Genomic DNA, 15,999 nt, shown 5'->3' on the forward strand with positions numbered 1-15,999 from the left:
CTTAACACAATAGCCTGTCCTGTTTAAGCAATATTATGAAATTCAGTAGTACTAATTTTATCTTCTTCTATAAAAACCAAAAAAGCAAATAATGTATCTGTTATGATTCTCTTATCTTCCTTTTAGCTTGCACTGAAAACTTTGCATTGTGCTGCATGAGGAACATCACTGCTTCTCCACTAAGCTACATGAGAATCAGAACTAGTGAGGAGGGGGTGAAGGTGTACGTTTTAGTTGTACATGTGTGTAAACATACATAATTGTCTGTATCTACATCAGGTCTAATAGTGTTTAGATTTATATTCAAAAATATAATAAACATTATTTTTTACTTAGATAGTGCCAGATTTTCTTGAGTCCTTGAGTAGTTTTGAAACATATTTTCTTCTGTTTTAGCTTCTGGGAATATAAAGGAACTGAACAACTCTACTACTCTCCAAAGACCACTGGTAAACCAGACAAAGAGTACACATGTTACCACCACATTCACTGACAGTGTCTCAAGGATTCTCAGGTCTTTGACTGTCAGTCTGGAACCTATAAACAAGACAGAGAGTTTCCCTAAGGACTCCAAAATTGCCACAACTTCAGTTTCAGTCCCTTCCTCACCCTCTACAGTAGAATCAAGAAGTAACAGTAGAGTAACCAAGAATCCAGGAGATGGAGAATTCATTGAGCCATCTACAGAAAATGAATTTGGTGTTACATCTTTACATTGGCAAAATGATTCCACAAGTAAGTATTCTATCTTTACTTGATCTGTAAGGATATTTCTAAATAGCAGATCTCTTTAAGAACATTTGTAGCCTCTGAAAAATTATGTACTCTTTGATGACACCAGCTCCTTCATTAGTATATCACATTATTGCATTTTGATTTTCATTCTTATGAAAACATTGTGAAGTTAGTTGGACAGGTGCCACCCCTCCTGCTTTTTTATAGGTGAAGAGGAGGTTTAAATAATGCATGCATTGGCTCACTCAGCAGAGTTGAGACCTGAGCCTTAGGGCTGTCACTTGATTCTATCTTGTTTTTAACCCTACAGCATTGTCTTCAAAGTGAGAGCTGACCTAATCCTTACAACTAGCTTCAGTGCTTTTATGATCAGATCTTTACAAATAAATGTACAGAATAAATATAGTTCTCAAGTTCTTGGTTTGGTTTACTCCCTGTAGTTGATTTTTTTAAAACTACTTCAGGATTAGGATAATCTTTATTAACATTACAACTGTTTTAGAAAAGTGCTATATGTGCTATATTTATGCACATCATATTTGTTGGATATAATGCCGTACTCATTTCCTCAAACTACTTTTCAAGGGACAGAGAATAAAATACTCAAGTATAAATTACTTTGCTATTTGCACATGCTGTTTAAAAGTCCCCTGTTCAAAAAACTTTTATTTTTTTGGTATTGCTATCTTGTCGACACCAAGAGTTTGAAAATAATGATTTAGAATATGATAATGTTTGTCACATACAATAAATATTAAACAAGATTTCTGTGGAAAAGGATATCTTAAAGAAGACTCACTTCTTAGTGGTTGGAGGATCTTTTTCATACCCATATAATGGCATTTTTGTTTATATACTATCTCACAGCCTTTAGAGGACATCAGCTTGCCAGCAGCTCTCAAGTGAAAAATGGAAGTTTCAGGCTTCAGACTGAGACTGTGTCTAGGTCGGTTCCCTCCATTAGACATGAAGAGAGCACAGCACACTGGTCCTTGACCAACAGCAAGACATTTGCAGATGTGACAGGAAGCTCTGCTTCACATCCTGAAGTTTTGAACTCTTCAGTTTTGACCGAAGCTTCAGATTCTGCTCAACAGTCCAGAAGAGGTACCACAGTGTCAGATGAGAGCAGTTACTCAGAGTCTTCGTTTATATCTTCCTCAGAAAGCCTAGATTCTTCAACGCTACATGGAGAAAATTCAAGTAAGTTTTCATTTCACAGGGTGGTACCACATGGAAGGTGAGAAACTTAACAATGCTTATGACTGACTGTGGCATATTAAGTCATCTATTAAGGAAATAGCTCCTGAGGCCCCTCTAGTATCATTACTCTCAGGCCATTCTTATAGCTGATTGACAGATGTACATGTATATCCTATCATATTCCATATTATTCACATACAACTCAAGTTCTCTCTGTCTATGTACTCCTTTTCTTTGTTGCCCACCCTGTATCCCCATACCTGCCTCAATCATAGAGCTTCTGAAAGGTGAAAATATCACCTTCTCATGAATTGTTGTTCACTCCAGGCCATTCATAGCATTCATTGAAAAATACTCTCTCCCCTCCTCTTTTTAAAAATAGATTTGAGATATAATTCACATTCCATACAGTGTGCCTGTTTAAAGTGTACAATTGATTTCTAGTATATTTACAAAAACTGTGCAATCACCACTACTATCTAATTCCAGAACATTTATATCACCCCCCCCCCAAAAAAAACAAACTCCATACTTATCAGCAGTCACTTCCCATTTTACCCTCCTTCCAGTTCCTGGCAACCACTTAATTTTCTTTCTGTCTCTGTGGATTTGCCTGTTTTAGACATTTCCTGTAAATGGAATCTTATAATATATAATCTTTGTTTTTCACTTAATGTAATGCAATGTTTTCAAGACTCATCCATATTCCAACATATATTAGTATTTCATTTCTTTTTATGACAATATTCTATACTATAGGGATATACTGTATTTTATCTTTTCATCAATTGGTATATCGTTCCCACCTTTTAGCTTTTTTTTAAAAATTTTTTTTTTTTTTTAGTTGTAGATGGACAGCATGCCTTTGTTTACTTTTATGTGGTGCTTTACACATGCTAGGCAAGTGCTCTGCCACTGAGCTACAGCTACAGCCCCTACCTTTTAGCTTTTATGAATAATGCTGCTGTCAACATTCCAAGTACAAGCTTTATGTGGACATGTGCCCTTTTGGAACTGCCACATTTTTAAAGCAACGCCATTTTTAAGCTTCTGAGGGATTGCCAAGCTATTTTCCAAAGTAGTACACTATTTTATATTCCTCCCAGCAATGTACAAGAGTCCCAGTGTCTCCATATCTTCACCAACACTTGTTATTATCCATCTTTTTTGATTATATCCATGTTATCAGTTTGAAGGGTATTTCATTAGTTTTCTTCTGCATTTCCCAGCTGACTGATGATGTCAAATATCTTTTCACATGCTTGTTGGCCATTTGTTTTATCTTCCTTGAAAATGTCTATACAGATATTTTGAGCATTTTGAAACTGGCTTGTCTTACTCTAGAGTGTAAGAAGTCTTTGCAAATTCTGGATACTAGTCCCTTATCAGATGTATGATTGACAGGTATTGCCTCCTGTTCTGTGTGCTACCTTTTTACTTTCAGCCCGGGAACACAGCATGGCGCGGGCCTACAGTTCCGCTGCAGAGGGGAGCACTTCCGGGGCTCACTCCCGCAGCGGGCACACCTGGGCTGCTCTCACCGGAAGTGGGGAGCGCACTCTGCGGTCACTCAGCTTCGCCCCTGCAGGCGCCACCTCTGCGGAAGTGGGGAGTTCTGCGGGCGCCACTCAACGCGGGAACGTGACGGAGCGGGCGGGCTTGTTCTCAAGGTCGCCCGCCTCTGAGCCTACACTTGGAGGTGGTGTGTCTTCCCCAGCAAGGATTCTCTCCACAGCCCCTCAGCCCACCTGGCACTTTACTCAGTTCTAGGATGATTAAGTTGGCTGGCAACCCAGAGAATATCCTACTAGAAGCTCGTTATGTAAATAGGACTTTTTGGGTTCTCCCACCTCAGGAAGACACCTCTCATCCCCTCACATACTTGATGAGGCATATGGGGTGACGTCTGCTGGGAGGCTTAAAATAAAAGACCAGTCAGTTTGTGGCTAAGATCAGTCTCCTGGGAAAGAAATATCTCATTATACAGAATGGAAAGTTGGGAGGGTTTTCCTTTTTCCGTTTAAGCATAACAATGATTCTATTTGGGATCTTGAGAGCTTTTCACATACAAATTTGCTTTTATCAAAGAAAAGGCATGTGGAAGGAATTTGGAACTATTCCCTATTTTTAGGCCCCTGCCATTTCTCTTGTATTACCATGTTCATTGCTGCCACCATGGCCTTCACAGGAGGTAAGTCCACCCGGCAGACAGTGACTGTTACAGCCTTCTCACGTTGCCATTCAGTGTGTTCACCACTGAAAACCCCCTCTCCAAGGAAAGTATTTTACTCACTTGAGTTCAAGGATACTGAAAAATCTGGATTTTGGTGCATGTTTCAGAGATTGCTTGTTTGTTAACTTGACCTAACTTTGGCTTTTCCCTTTGCAGTTACTGGACTTAGCTATGGTCAAGTGAGTGGCACAGATACTGAAAAAAGGACTTCTAGTGACCATACAGACCACACCTATGTTTCATCTACTTTCACCAAAGGAGAACGGGCATTACTGTCCATTACAGATAATGGTTCATCCTTGGACATCAGTGAAAGCTCAACCTCTTATATTAAGATCTCAGACTCTCCATATTCAGACTATTCTTCCTCTTCTCATCCTCGATCTGAAAGAAGAAACATCTCATCCTATGATGGGGAATATGTCCAGCCGTCCACTGAGTCACTGGCTCTGCATACATCCAGCCTTCCATCCTACACCTCTACCATTAATATACCAAAAACTTCAGTTTTTGTGGATGCCAGGACTGGGTCTGTTGGTGACTCATCTTCTGCTTTGGGCCCCCATTTGCCTCTGTCCTCAGTGTCACAATCCCACCAGTTATTCTCATCAAGTTTACCATCAACCAAGGCCTCTGCTCCTCAGCTGAAGTCTACCTCTGAGACATCTACACCTTTGTCTTCCTCACCATCACCTTTACCAGTGTCCTTAACAGCTTCTTCTCCTGTCCCACTTTCTGTCTCACAAACAGACTTACCACATTCATCTACCCCAGTCCTGCCCAGGGCAAGAGAGATGCCTAAGACTTCAGTTCAGACATCAACAATGGCATCATCCATGATAATTCTCCATAGTAGTAACACAGCAGATCCCAAGAATCAGACCATCCCACAACAAAAGAAAATCATTACAGAATCAAAGTCACCAAGCCTGGTGTCTCTGCCCACAGTATACACCAAAGTTGTAACAGTGAGTGCTCCTTCAGGGGACCCTTTGCCACCAGCCTTAACTGAGTCCTTCACTAAGCCAGCCCTTCCAGCCATGAGCACCAGCTTAACCCAAATGTCTCCAACTTTGACAGCTACTACTCTGAAGACCTCTCACTCTTCTGTGACCAATCCCAGCACCTTGTCAAGTACAGAAGTTCTGATTACTGACCCCATATCTGGACACACTACAGCTAGAAAACAGCTCTTCGCAACCAATCCTGAAATTCTGGTGCCACAAATCTCAACAGAAGGTGCCATTACCACAGAAAAGAACCATGTGCATATCGATGTTACCACCCACTTAATCTCTCTGACCAGTGTACCAACATCAACAAAAGAATTGACCACAAGGCTTGGTATCACAGAAGAGTACAGCTCACCTTCACATTTCCTCAGAACTTCTCCTCCTTCCCAAACCACAGATGTTTCTACAGCTGAAGTGTTAACTCCTAAACCTACCACCTTTGCTACTCAGAGTAGCACACAGTCCCCAATGGCATTGTCACCTCCAACATCAGGTACAATGCATCTTTCAAACACACATCAACTGCTAGACCCTGTGCAACACTGTAAACTGTATGAGGCTCAGGATTTAAGTGAATGTGTAGAAATGGCTAGTATTTGAAATAATCTCAGTTTTGTGACCAATACTTCCTGTTGAAAACAAAGCATACAATAAGGTCATGGTGGACTCTCATTTTCTTATTTCCCCAAGTTAGGTGATACTTCCTGAAGAGAAGAGGACATATTGGTTGTGTGTGACATCAGTATAGTGCAGTTGAAGCTTTTAATGCCCTGTAATTAATTGCAATAGTTTTTCAAGCATGCCCTTAACTTCTTGGATTAGAACCAGGCAAGGTGTAGATTTGGATGGTAGAGAAACTGAAGAAGCTTTAGGTAGCCTGTGTGAAATAGGGAGTGAGTCAGGTGCAAGCACCCAGATCAGAGCCCAAAGCTTCTGAGTCAGTCATCTGGCTCTCCAATCACCAGGAGGCATCTAAGGGTCAGAGGGCTTTTCTTGGTCCAGAAAAACTCATGCTACTTTGTCTCTCTAAGATTATTTTGCTAGTTGATAAACAGCAGTAGAGGGACATATAAATAAGAAAGATGATGAACTTTTTCCCCACAGTGACAGTATCATCAGGGATTTTTTACATTGTATGTGTGGTTATCTTTAAGTCATGTTGAAGTTGATGGTACAGAAAAAAAATAAAGTCATCCAAATGATTCTTTGTCACTTAAGGGAAAGTAGAAGGAAGTAGGATGATACATATTGTTGGATATCATGTTCAGAATTGTAGTTTTGGTATGTGTAGATCCACAAAGAGAAAACTGCTGTGGAGGAAGGCACAAGATGGAGACTAATTCTTTAAGGAAAAAGAAAAGAAAGGAAATGCTTTGTATTTACTGGAGCATGGGATGGATGATATAGTGATAGATGGTCAGCCTATATCAGACAGGGGTGTCTCCTGCTATTAGTCACAATCAACCCTAGGGTGGAGGTCATAAACTACCCTCTACCAGCCTTATGGTGTTCCCTTTGTAATTTGGGTATCTCTGGAAGATGAGAGATGGCTTTTTTGGCCTTGCTTTAAGACACATTGTCTTTATTTCCAAAGGCCAAATGTGTATTTCGATACTAAATGTACCATAATTCACAAGGCTCCTTAAAGTAAATTATGGTCATTGTAATTACTGTAGACAAGTCTTAGGGACATTCTCACTGGCTGTTAAGATTTTTCTGTATCATTGTGTTCATGGGTATTGGTTATACAGGTACACTACTTGAATAGATGATTTTACACTGAAGAGTAAGATTAAGAATATCATCTTTAGGTTTAGCCTGTTCATTTTCTTTTGGCGAACTCTTGACTTCTGCCCTCTTTTTTGCATTCTCCCACTAATTTCCTCCTTGCAGAGGACACAGTTACGTTGTAGATTTCAACTTTTCTAGGTTTATGTCAAAACCTTTATGAAGCAGATGTTACATAACTGGATTGTGACACTTCCAGTTATATAGAGCAAAACAGAGTTATGGTCATTGCCTTTGGAGAATATAAGTCTGTGTGTCATAAGGGCCTCCATGAATTCAGCTGAGGCCCATTTTTTGCTGTATTTAAAGAGAGAGGTCATTGTAATGCTCAACTCTGATCATTTTCTGAATGATGTACAATATGTGGAGTTTCAGTTATATTTGGAGATTTGGGGATAAAGGTTGCTATGTCCAGGAGAAAAGGCAAGGCACTCATACACACAGAGTAAATCTTGCATCAGGGAGGATGAATTGATCAGAGATTCTTTCCCCCCTCTTAATGTGTGTTTTAAATTGACATTGATTCAAGTAGAATTTTCTAAGTATCACAAAAGTAATACAATCATCAGTCCTGAACTGAGTGACTGAATAAGCAACATTTGATTTGAATCAGTTCTTGAATTCAGGAATCCAATTGTCTTATGTATGGACACAAACTATTACCAGTACCCAGTCCTACTGCCAATCTTCTACATCTCTTGGGACCTCATTCTATTTTTGTAGTATGTCTTTTCAGGGCAAGTAAATAGAAATAAGCAAGGATCAAATATTAGCTGAGAGAATTAAATATTTACCTAGGGTTGTCTTTGCATTGCCATTGTGATTAACTGTGTTATTCTTGGATGGGTTTTTAGTCAACAGCTGTGCCGTGAACCCTTGTCTTCATGATGGCAAATGCATTGTGGACCTCACCAGCAATGGCTATCGATGTGTGTGTTCATCTTCCTGGCAAGGGGATAACTGCAGTGTGGGTAAGAGAATAAATAATCTCCAGTATCTGCAGTATCACATTTGGTTATTCAATAAATGCCTTTTTCATCCAAAATGTAGAAGAATAAGATCTTTTAATTAATACCCTGCTTACTTGAGAGTTAGCATGTTTGTGTGTTATCTACAGAGTAACATGAAATACCATAGTGTAGTGCTGACAAACTTCCTGATTTGGTTCTCCCCACGTTCCTGCCACACTAGACCACCTATTGCTCCCTAAAGACACCTGTATTTTCCTGCCTCTGGCATTCATAGTACTGCTGCCTCAATATAAAATTATCCTACTCAAATTTGATTATTAAAAATTCTTCCAGTCTTAATCTGGATGTTATTTGAAATAGTCTTAATTCTTTCCTCCATCAAAATTTGTTACTTTCTCTGTACTTCAGATCATATCTTATATTTATAATTAGTTGTTTATTGACTGCCTCTGCCTTCAATAGGTGGTCAGCCCCTTGAGAACAGGGATGTTTCCTACTCATCTTTGGGGCCCCATTGTATCTAATAAGTGCAGTGGTCCTTAGTAAGTATTTACCATACTGGGGTATGATTTTGCTGTCTGTCACAGACTCAATATGGTCTCCCCCCCCTTTGCAGATGTGAATGAATGCCTGTCAAATCCCTGCCCACCTCTGGCCACGTGTAATAATACTCAGGGATCTTTTACCTGCAAATGCCCAGTTGGGTACCAGTTGGAAAAAGGAATATGTAATTTGGGTAAGAGATTTTATCTTAGAATTTATTCTGTCTCACGATATATTTTATAAAACATCATTTACTATTTTTCTTCCTAATCAAAATTAATATTTCTCCATGATAAAAACTTAAGGAATGTAAAATGAAATGGAAGACATTGCCTATTGTTATTTGCTTTACCATTCTACCCTGCAGTTAGGGGAAAAAAAAATTTAAAAATATTCTGATTGGGCTGGGGATGTAGCTCAAGCTGTAGCGTGCTCGCATGCATGTGGCCGGGGTTAGAACCTCAGCACCACATACAAACAAAGATATTGTGTCCGCTGAAAACTAAAAAGTAAATATTTAAAAATTTCTCTCTCTCTCTCTTTCTCCCTCTCTCTCTGTCCCTCTCTCCCTCTCTCCCTCTCTCTCTCTTTAAAAAAAAATATTCTGATTACATCAGTTAAAAAAACAAAAACATTTTAGAGGGAGAAAAGAATAAAATCCTGATTGTCCTACCACATTCACATATGTTTTTTATTTTAAAAATTGATCTTCATGTTCTTATCTACAGATAGATATGTTTTTGACAAAGCTGCTACTGTAACTGTATCACACTATTTATCATATTTTGATCCCTAGTTTGATAGATGCATGAAGCTGGTTGATATTAATATAATCTCCATTTTACAGGTTAAAAAGCAAAAAAACAAACCAAATGAAAACAAAGGCCCTGACAAGGTGCTAAGTGGCCAAGCTTATGTAATCAGTTGATGAGATACTTGGTTTCCAGCCCACAGTACTTTTTATTACACAACAATGTATTGATTGTAAGAACTTTTTTGCATGCAAGGTATGACCCTTATTAGGATGCTGAGTTTAATACCTAACTTGCTGAAGAAATTAGAATGAACACTAGAGTTTCTAAGCTAGATAAGGAAACTGACAGGTAAATTGACTCATTTTTGAATCATCTTAAATTGTGAAGTGTGATACTTAAAACACAAAAAGTGCTCAGTAAATGTTTTTGAGAGAGTAAATATCTGTTTCTTTTGAAAATATTATCTTCATGGATTTCTATTACCTATAGGCAGAAGGAACTTTTAAAGAAAGTTGGTATTCTATTAGAACAAAAGTAGAATTTTGAAAGATGTTTGAAATATAACAGTTAAGCATTGTTTTAAGAAGAAGAATCTAGGGCTGGGGTTGTGGCTCAGTGGAAGAGCACTTGCCTAGCATGTGTGAGGCACTGGGTTTGATTCTCAGCACCACATACAAATAAATAAAATAAAGGTCCATCAACAATAAAAAATATTTTTAAAAACAAAGAAGAATCTAGAAATATAGACATTAGTTTTATTCTAATAATTTATTTGCATTTGGGTAACTTGTTCCATTTTGCCACACCATGTAAGAAATTAGCCAAGAGTTTTCATTTTAAGAACAAAGAAGATGAAATGATTTTAGTTTAAAGCATTGTGAGAAGTACACTTGTCCAGGAATCAAATTCCTGGTAGTTATAGGGCCACCACCTATAGCACATGACCCTGTAAAATCAGATTATAATCTGCTCTGCTTCCCACTGAGGGTATTGTGAAGGTCAAATAAAAGAATCTATTTGTGCAAGCTTTAAAAGAATTGTCCTGATGGGAAATATTATTTAACATTAGTCTTCAAACTGTTAGACCAGATTGAAAGCTATGAAAACAGAGCACTCTGATTACAAAGCAATACTTATGGATCTTTCCAAAACAATAATTAGATAATATATATCCTGAGGGTGCAGAGGATATAGAGGGGAAAGAAGAACTTTAAAGATGGACACACATGAATATGATGCTAATTTTGGCCCTTAGGAGCTGGATGATATTTCTTTGGAAGTTACCTGACTTCTGGAAACCTCTTTTATCAATGATAAAACAGATATTTCCTCTGAACAAGTTAAATTTAAATTTGAAGAAAAATTTGTTGAGAAAAAAAAGTTAAATGATAAAACTAGGTATGACATGTAAATGACTTTTAGAAAAATCCCTAGAAAGAAATAGGATTTGATTCATCTTCTTATTCACACTGAAAGCAGGGGCCACATTGACTGTCATAATTCAGAAAACTTCTAGTACCTAACATTTAGCTATATGTATTTCTGAACGGAAAGTCTGGGTGAGAGGTGAGAGATAAAGATGAAGGAATAGAAAGATTGTTCTGGAAGCCTGTATACAGAGTCCCACAGGTAGCACAGATCAGGAGGAGAGCAGTTCTGTTGTGTTAACAATCATCTTTCCCTTTTTTCAAGTCATTTAGCTTCATTGTTCATAAACATCAGAGAAACATGCAAATTAGAGCATGGTGAAATGCTTTCATTTGGCCAAGAATGTTTTCAAAGAGCTCCCTGCTGCTCAGAAAGAGTCCTAAGCAGCTGGCTTCACTGAACTGTAGAACAAGCAAAAAGATGTTAAATAAGGATTAAGGGCTTTAGACAGTTAAGTATAAGATGTTAAATGTTTTCCCTGGCTCGTTTGTGGGTTTTTCTCTTAATTCACCATGCAAGTTTTCCATGAAAGAGCAGCTTCATGGGCTTCTCTGTTTTGGGTTATTATTATTTTTTCCTTTCCAGAGGGAAAGATAAGAATTTAATGAATTGGAAGATAAGAACCAGATATAAAGAAGCTTGTACTAATTTTTGGTTGTCTGCCCATTTGTAAGTCTCATTCCCCTCAGGCCCAATCAGCACAAATTGGTGTTAACTAAAGTTATGTTATGAGTGAAATGGGCCTTGAAAATGGGGCTACTTTTTTCATTTCTGAACCCAACAGTGTCTGTAACATAGTTTTTGTTATATAATCATGGAGTCCAGCAAGCCTCCTGGAGTACATGCCTACTACAAATATTTGGCCCCTGCTCTATAGCTTCTTGATTGTCCTTAGAATATCAGATGCCTGAGGGTGCAGAGGATATAGTGGGGAAAGAAGAACTATGAAGATGAACACACATGAATATGATGCTAATTTTGGCCCTTGGGAGCTGGATGATCTTTCTTTGGAAGTTACCTGACTTCTGGAAACCTCTTTTATCAATGATAAAACAGACATTTCCTCTGAACAAGAAGAATGGGGGTTGGATGAGAGTGGCTTTAATGAGAAGAAACCAAAGTACCCCCTTGAAGACAATTGAAGTTAAATTGGTTAAAGAGCTTGGAGAACAAGAACTTTACTTGATCTCATCTTATGAGGCTTGAAGAGCAATTTTAGGGTCTAGTACCATACTTCTTTCCCTCCCTTCTATGATTATGTTGTTTAGACCAGCTTATTTTTCTTGGTCACAGCTTTATTGAGCATATATTGTATGAGAAGCCATCAGAGGAATATTAAGAAGGCTCCTTCTCTTAGCAGCTCTTGTACATGTGTAAAAGGCTCCTTACAGTCACCCACTTAAAGGTTTACTTGGTCTAAGCCTTCAGCTCAGCCCAGTAGATGTTCACTTTGCTAGAGAGGAACTAGAGGCAAGGGTAGTTTCCATCCTCACAGAGAAAGAAATGCACACAGATTGTCCTGGGGTGAGGATGGTGTAAAGGTGGTTACCCTAGAGATTTACAAACACAAAGCCTTACACAGATTGATCTGTTATGTGGTCTAATAGGTAACATTTTCATTTGCAGTTAGAACCTTCGTGACAGAGTTTAAACTAAAGAAAACATTTCTTAATACTACCATGGAAAAACATTCAGACCTACATGAAGTTGAAAATGAGATCACCAAAACAGTAAGTTTCTTGAAAGGACTATTCATTACGAATCCTTTGTTTTCTCCAACATATTTCATTGAGAATTGGGGACTGCGTGGGGTCACCTGTATTTCTCCCGGGCCTATTCTTTTATATTGGGAAGGGAAACTTCATGGTAAAGCAGAAAGCCTCTTAGAAACAGAAAAGAGGTGTTGAGAACTAGTGATGCCTGGTAGAAGTGTTTTTTAAAATGCATCTTCATGTGCAGTCCTTATCTGCCATAGTGTTTTTTTTCCATGTGCAAACTTAGTCATAGACAGAAGTGACATGCACCAGAGGGCTATTGGTGAAGAGCAAAAACCCAGAAAATCCTTGTGCCTTATCTGCTATTTATATATGGTATGACTTTTCTCCTATGTTTGAGAGTTTTTGGATAATGACACTTTTTCTACTCAAGGGAATGCCAAAGACCTATTAGTCCTGGTTATCTAAGGCTTGAAAATTCACTGTATAGATATTTAGGGATCTTTGATTCTGCTTCTTTCCCTCTTTGCCTGCTTTTTATAAGGAAAAAATGAAGAAGAAAGAAGAGATGAAAATGAAACTCACAATATGTTTAGTTTTCAACTCCTACACAAGTCAAAGATCTGCTGTTCAGAAAATTGAAATTTGCCATTATAATAGGTTAGAAATTAATTGATATCTAGTTTCATTTATACTTGTTCTCCATGGGTGAGAGATAGTATATTAGCTAAGAATTATGTATCTATAGGACTGTGGATTTTATTTGTGTAAAATACAGATTCCAATTCCATATCATATCTATTGAGCATCAACTCCATAACAGGAGTAGATAAAATATGCCAGATATTTTATTCTTTTTAGAGGTATTGTCAAAACCTTTGAAGATAGAAAACTGGGAGGCCTCTGGAAGTTAATGACATTGCCTGAGTTCACACAGAATAGGCATAAATTTGGGGAACAGTTCATGAGCTAATCTCACTACTGAGAGCAATTGCAAGTTCAGGAATCCCTAAGACCACCTTTAATTTCAGTAATTTACTAGAAGCTATTATCCTCACTGTTGTGGTGAAGATTGCAATGAAAGATTGCAGATTAAAAACAGTCATGGGGCAGAGTCCACGAGGGCTCCAGATGCTATTTCTAGTTGTCCTGTCCCTATGGAGTCATGGGCAGTATATTGTCAATCAGGAAACTCACCTGACCCTAGGTATCTGAAGCCTTTATTTGGGTTGACCTCAGTCTCTGGCACCTCTAGAGGCTTAGCTAATACCATGTCACCTAAAGCCCTCATCATATATCATAGTGTTAGACTCCTTGATATGGCCAAGGACCCCCAGATAAACAAAAACATTTTTATATTTTTTCTTCCTTTTTAAGTTGGTACATTATAGTTGTCCATAATAGTGGGATTTGTTGTCACATATTTATACTTGCACACAATATAATAATACTATTTAGCCAGTATCACTCTCCAGAGACATTTATAGTAGACAGTACAGTCCAAGGGCTTAGAAATTATCTTGCAAAGGCATGGCCTTTGCTACACAGCCTGATTTTATGTCTGCTAACCCTATACCTTGTCACTTCATCACTGCTGCCTCCTGATTGTGCTATAGGTAGATATTTCCTTCTAAGGTAGTACAGGGGTTTAGAACCCTGTGTAGGAGTGTGGTTCTTTACATTACACAGAACTCAATGACTTATTTGCCCAGCATTATAGTGTAATTTATTAGTGATGTGACACACCTGTCCCCAAGAATTAAATAGCAGCTGGGGAAGCCACTTGTTTGGTCTTTGCTAAGGTGCCATTCTGTCAAATAATATCTGGGAGAAAAATTAATAATAAAACAGAAATAACAAATCATTGCTATAAGACCATATAAAGAAATGTCAAGCAAAGCCAAAAGTCATTTGATAATACTCCAAACTTGACTCCATCTTCTTTTTTTAAAATATTTTTTTTACTTGTAGATGGACGCAATACCTTTATTTTATTTGTTTATTTTTATGTGGTGTTGGGGATTGAACCCAGTGCCTCACGCATGCTAGGCAAGTGCTCTACCACTGAGCCACAACCCCAGCTCCTTGAGTTCATCATCTAACCAGTGAGATGGCTCTGAGACACTGGCTTGAAGACTGATGGCTAAACATAGAGCAAGATATTGAGACCCTCTGCTCCATAAAAGGAATCTATAGCCCCTAATACAGAGGGCGGCAAGGAAGTATACACGATACTGATACTTTATGGTGTAGAGATTTTCTGTGCTCTGAGGGCACAAGGCAAACACAAGGAGAGTGGCTCTTAATTTGCTCTCAGCAAAAGAGCTCTTGACCCACATAATGTAATTTCCCATGGAGAACCTTTTTGAAGAAGACCTATCTTTGAGTTAGGTCAACTCATTGTATATTAGGAGGGGTCTGATATAGGACCCATCAGACCTGGGGAAGCTGAAAGGAGCCTGTTCGCTATGCAGAGTCCAAATAAACAGTTGCCTCTATGTTTTTTGAAACCTTGGGTGTTAGAAGAAATCTGCTCCTTTGAAGATGTTTTGCATCCAAGGGTGCTGTTCTGAACATCATTTCCTGCCAAGATTTCCCCACTGATTTACTATTTGCCTCTCTCCCTTTGTATTTGGGGAACAACAGAAAAGCATTTAAGAGGGGAACAAATAAAGGACACCATTTCTGTGTAAAGCTGCCTGCTGATCACTTGATGGCTGGAAAATGCCTATTTTATCCTGAAAATAGGAAATTGGTTCTTGGTCCAAAGCTTTTGTCTAATCACAGTTAATGACAAACTGTTCTTCTTTGCAGTTAAATGTGTGTTTTTCAACGTTACCTGGTTATATCCGATCCACAGTTCATGCATCTAGGTAAGAAACTGAATTATATTTGCTTATGATCCAGTCTGTGGAAAAGGGAGTCTGTTATAAGATGGGTGATAGCAACAAAACTTGACTCTATTTTGACCAAGTCCCTGGGTGACCCAAGACAAATGGGACTTTATGTTCTCCTGTTCCCTCACTGGAAAATGGCTATGATACCTACTTTCCAAAAGCCCTGGGGCCCACATATAATTTTAGGTCATTTTGGGTCAATTAAAGACTCAAAAACTGTGCCCACAGGGAATCCAGTGCAGTGGTGATCTCACTGCAAACCACCTTTTCCCTGACTTCCAATGTGACACTATTTGACTTGGCCGACGGGATCCAGAAATGTGTCAACTCCTGCAGGTCCTCTGCTGAAGTTTGCCAGCTCTTGGGATCTCAGAGGCGGATCTTTAGAGGTAAGAAAAGTAGAGGTCCTCTAAGAGGACTCTGCCCATGTAGTCAGGCACAGACCTGAAGGTATTCTGGGTTCGAATCCCGAATAGGCGCACACTCGCACATAGCCTGTGGGCACCCAGCCTTGAGGGCACCTGTCTTTGGCATGTGGCCCCTTCTATTTCTTCTGTACAGTATTAGGGTGTGAGGAGAAGGAACATAGAAACTGATGTTACAAAGAAAAACTCTTTTTGTTCCCTGAGGAGACAGGAAACTCACACATGAAGTATATGTGCTTGTCAGTGACCCCAAAACCTTCATAATGATAACTATAAAGTAAAAAAAGGATGTG

At 38.7% G+C, this 15,999-nt stretch overlaps 1 protein-coding gene across 4 annotated transcripts in view; it reads left to right on the plus strand.

Annotated features, from left to right (window-relative positions):
• The window catches only part of Heg1 (heart development protein with EGF like domains 1), a 75,338-nt gene that overhangs the window by 30,655 nt on the left and 28,684 nt on the right, over positions 1 to 15,999 (plus strand). For all 4 annotated transcript variants that reach the window (XM_078044060.1, XM_078044059.1, XM_040270260.2 and 1 more), the window contains exons 4-12: positions 397 to 735; positions 1,603 to 1,938; positions 3,383 to 3,637; positions 4,328 to 5,677; positions 7,827 to 7,943; positions 8,560 to 8,679; positions 12,296 to 12,399; positions 15,199 to 15,257; positions 15,510 to 15,670. In XM_078044060.1, coding sequence (XP_077900186.1) covers positions 397 to 735; positions 1,603 to 1,938; positions 3,383 to 3,637; positions 4,328 to 5,677; positions 7,827 to 7,943; positions 8,560 to 8,679; positions 12,296 to 12,399; positions 15,199 to 15,257; positions 15,510 to 15,670 — 2,841 coding nt within the window. The remainder of the gene's footprint in view (positions 1 to 396; positions 736 to 1,602; positions 1,939 to 3,382; positions 3,638 to 4,327; positions 5,678 to 7,826; positions 7,944 to 8,559; positions 8,680 to 12,295; positions 12,400 to 15,198; positions 15,258 to 15,509; positions 15,671 to 15,999) is intronic.

Source organism: Ictidomys tridecemlineatus, chromosome 3 (genome assembly GCF_052094955.1).
Source record: "Ictidomys tridecemlineatus isolate mIctTri1 chromosome 3, mIctTri1.hap1, whole genome shotgun sequence".
Lineage (NCBI taxonomy): Eukaryota > Metazoa > Chordata > Mammalia > Rodentia > Sciuridae > Ictidomys > Ictidomys tridecemlineatus.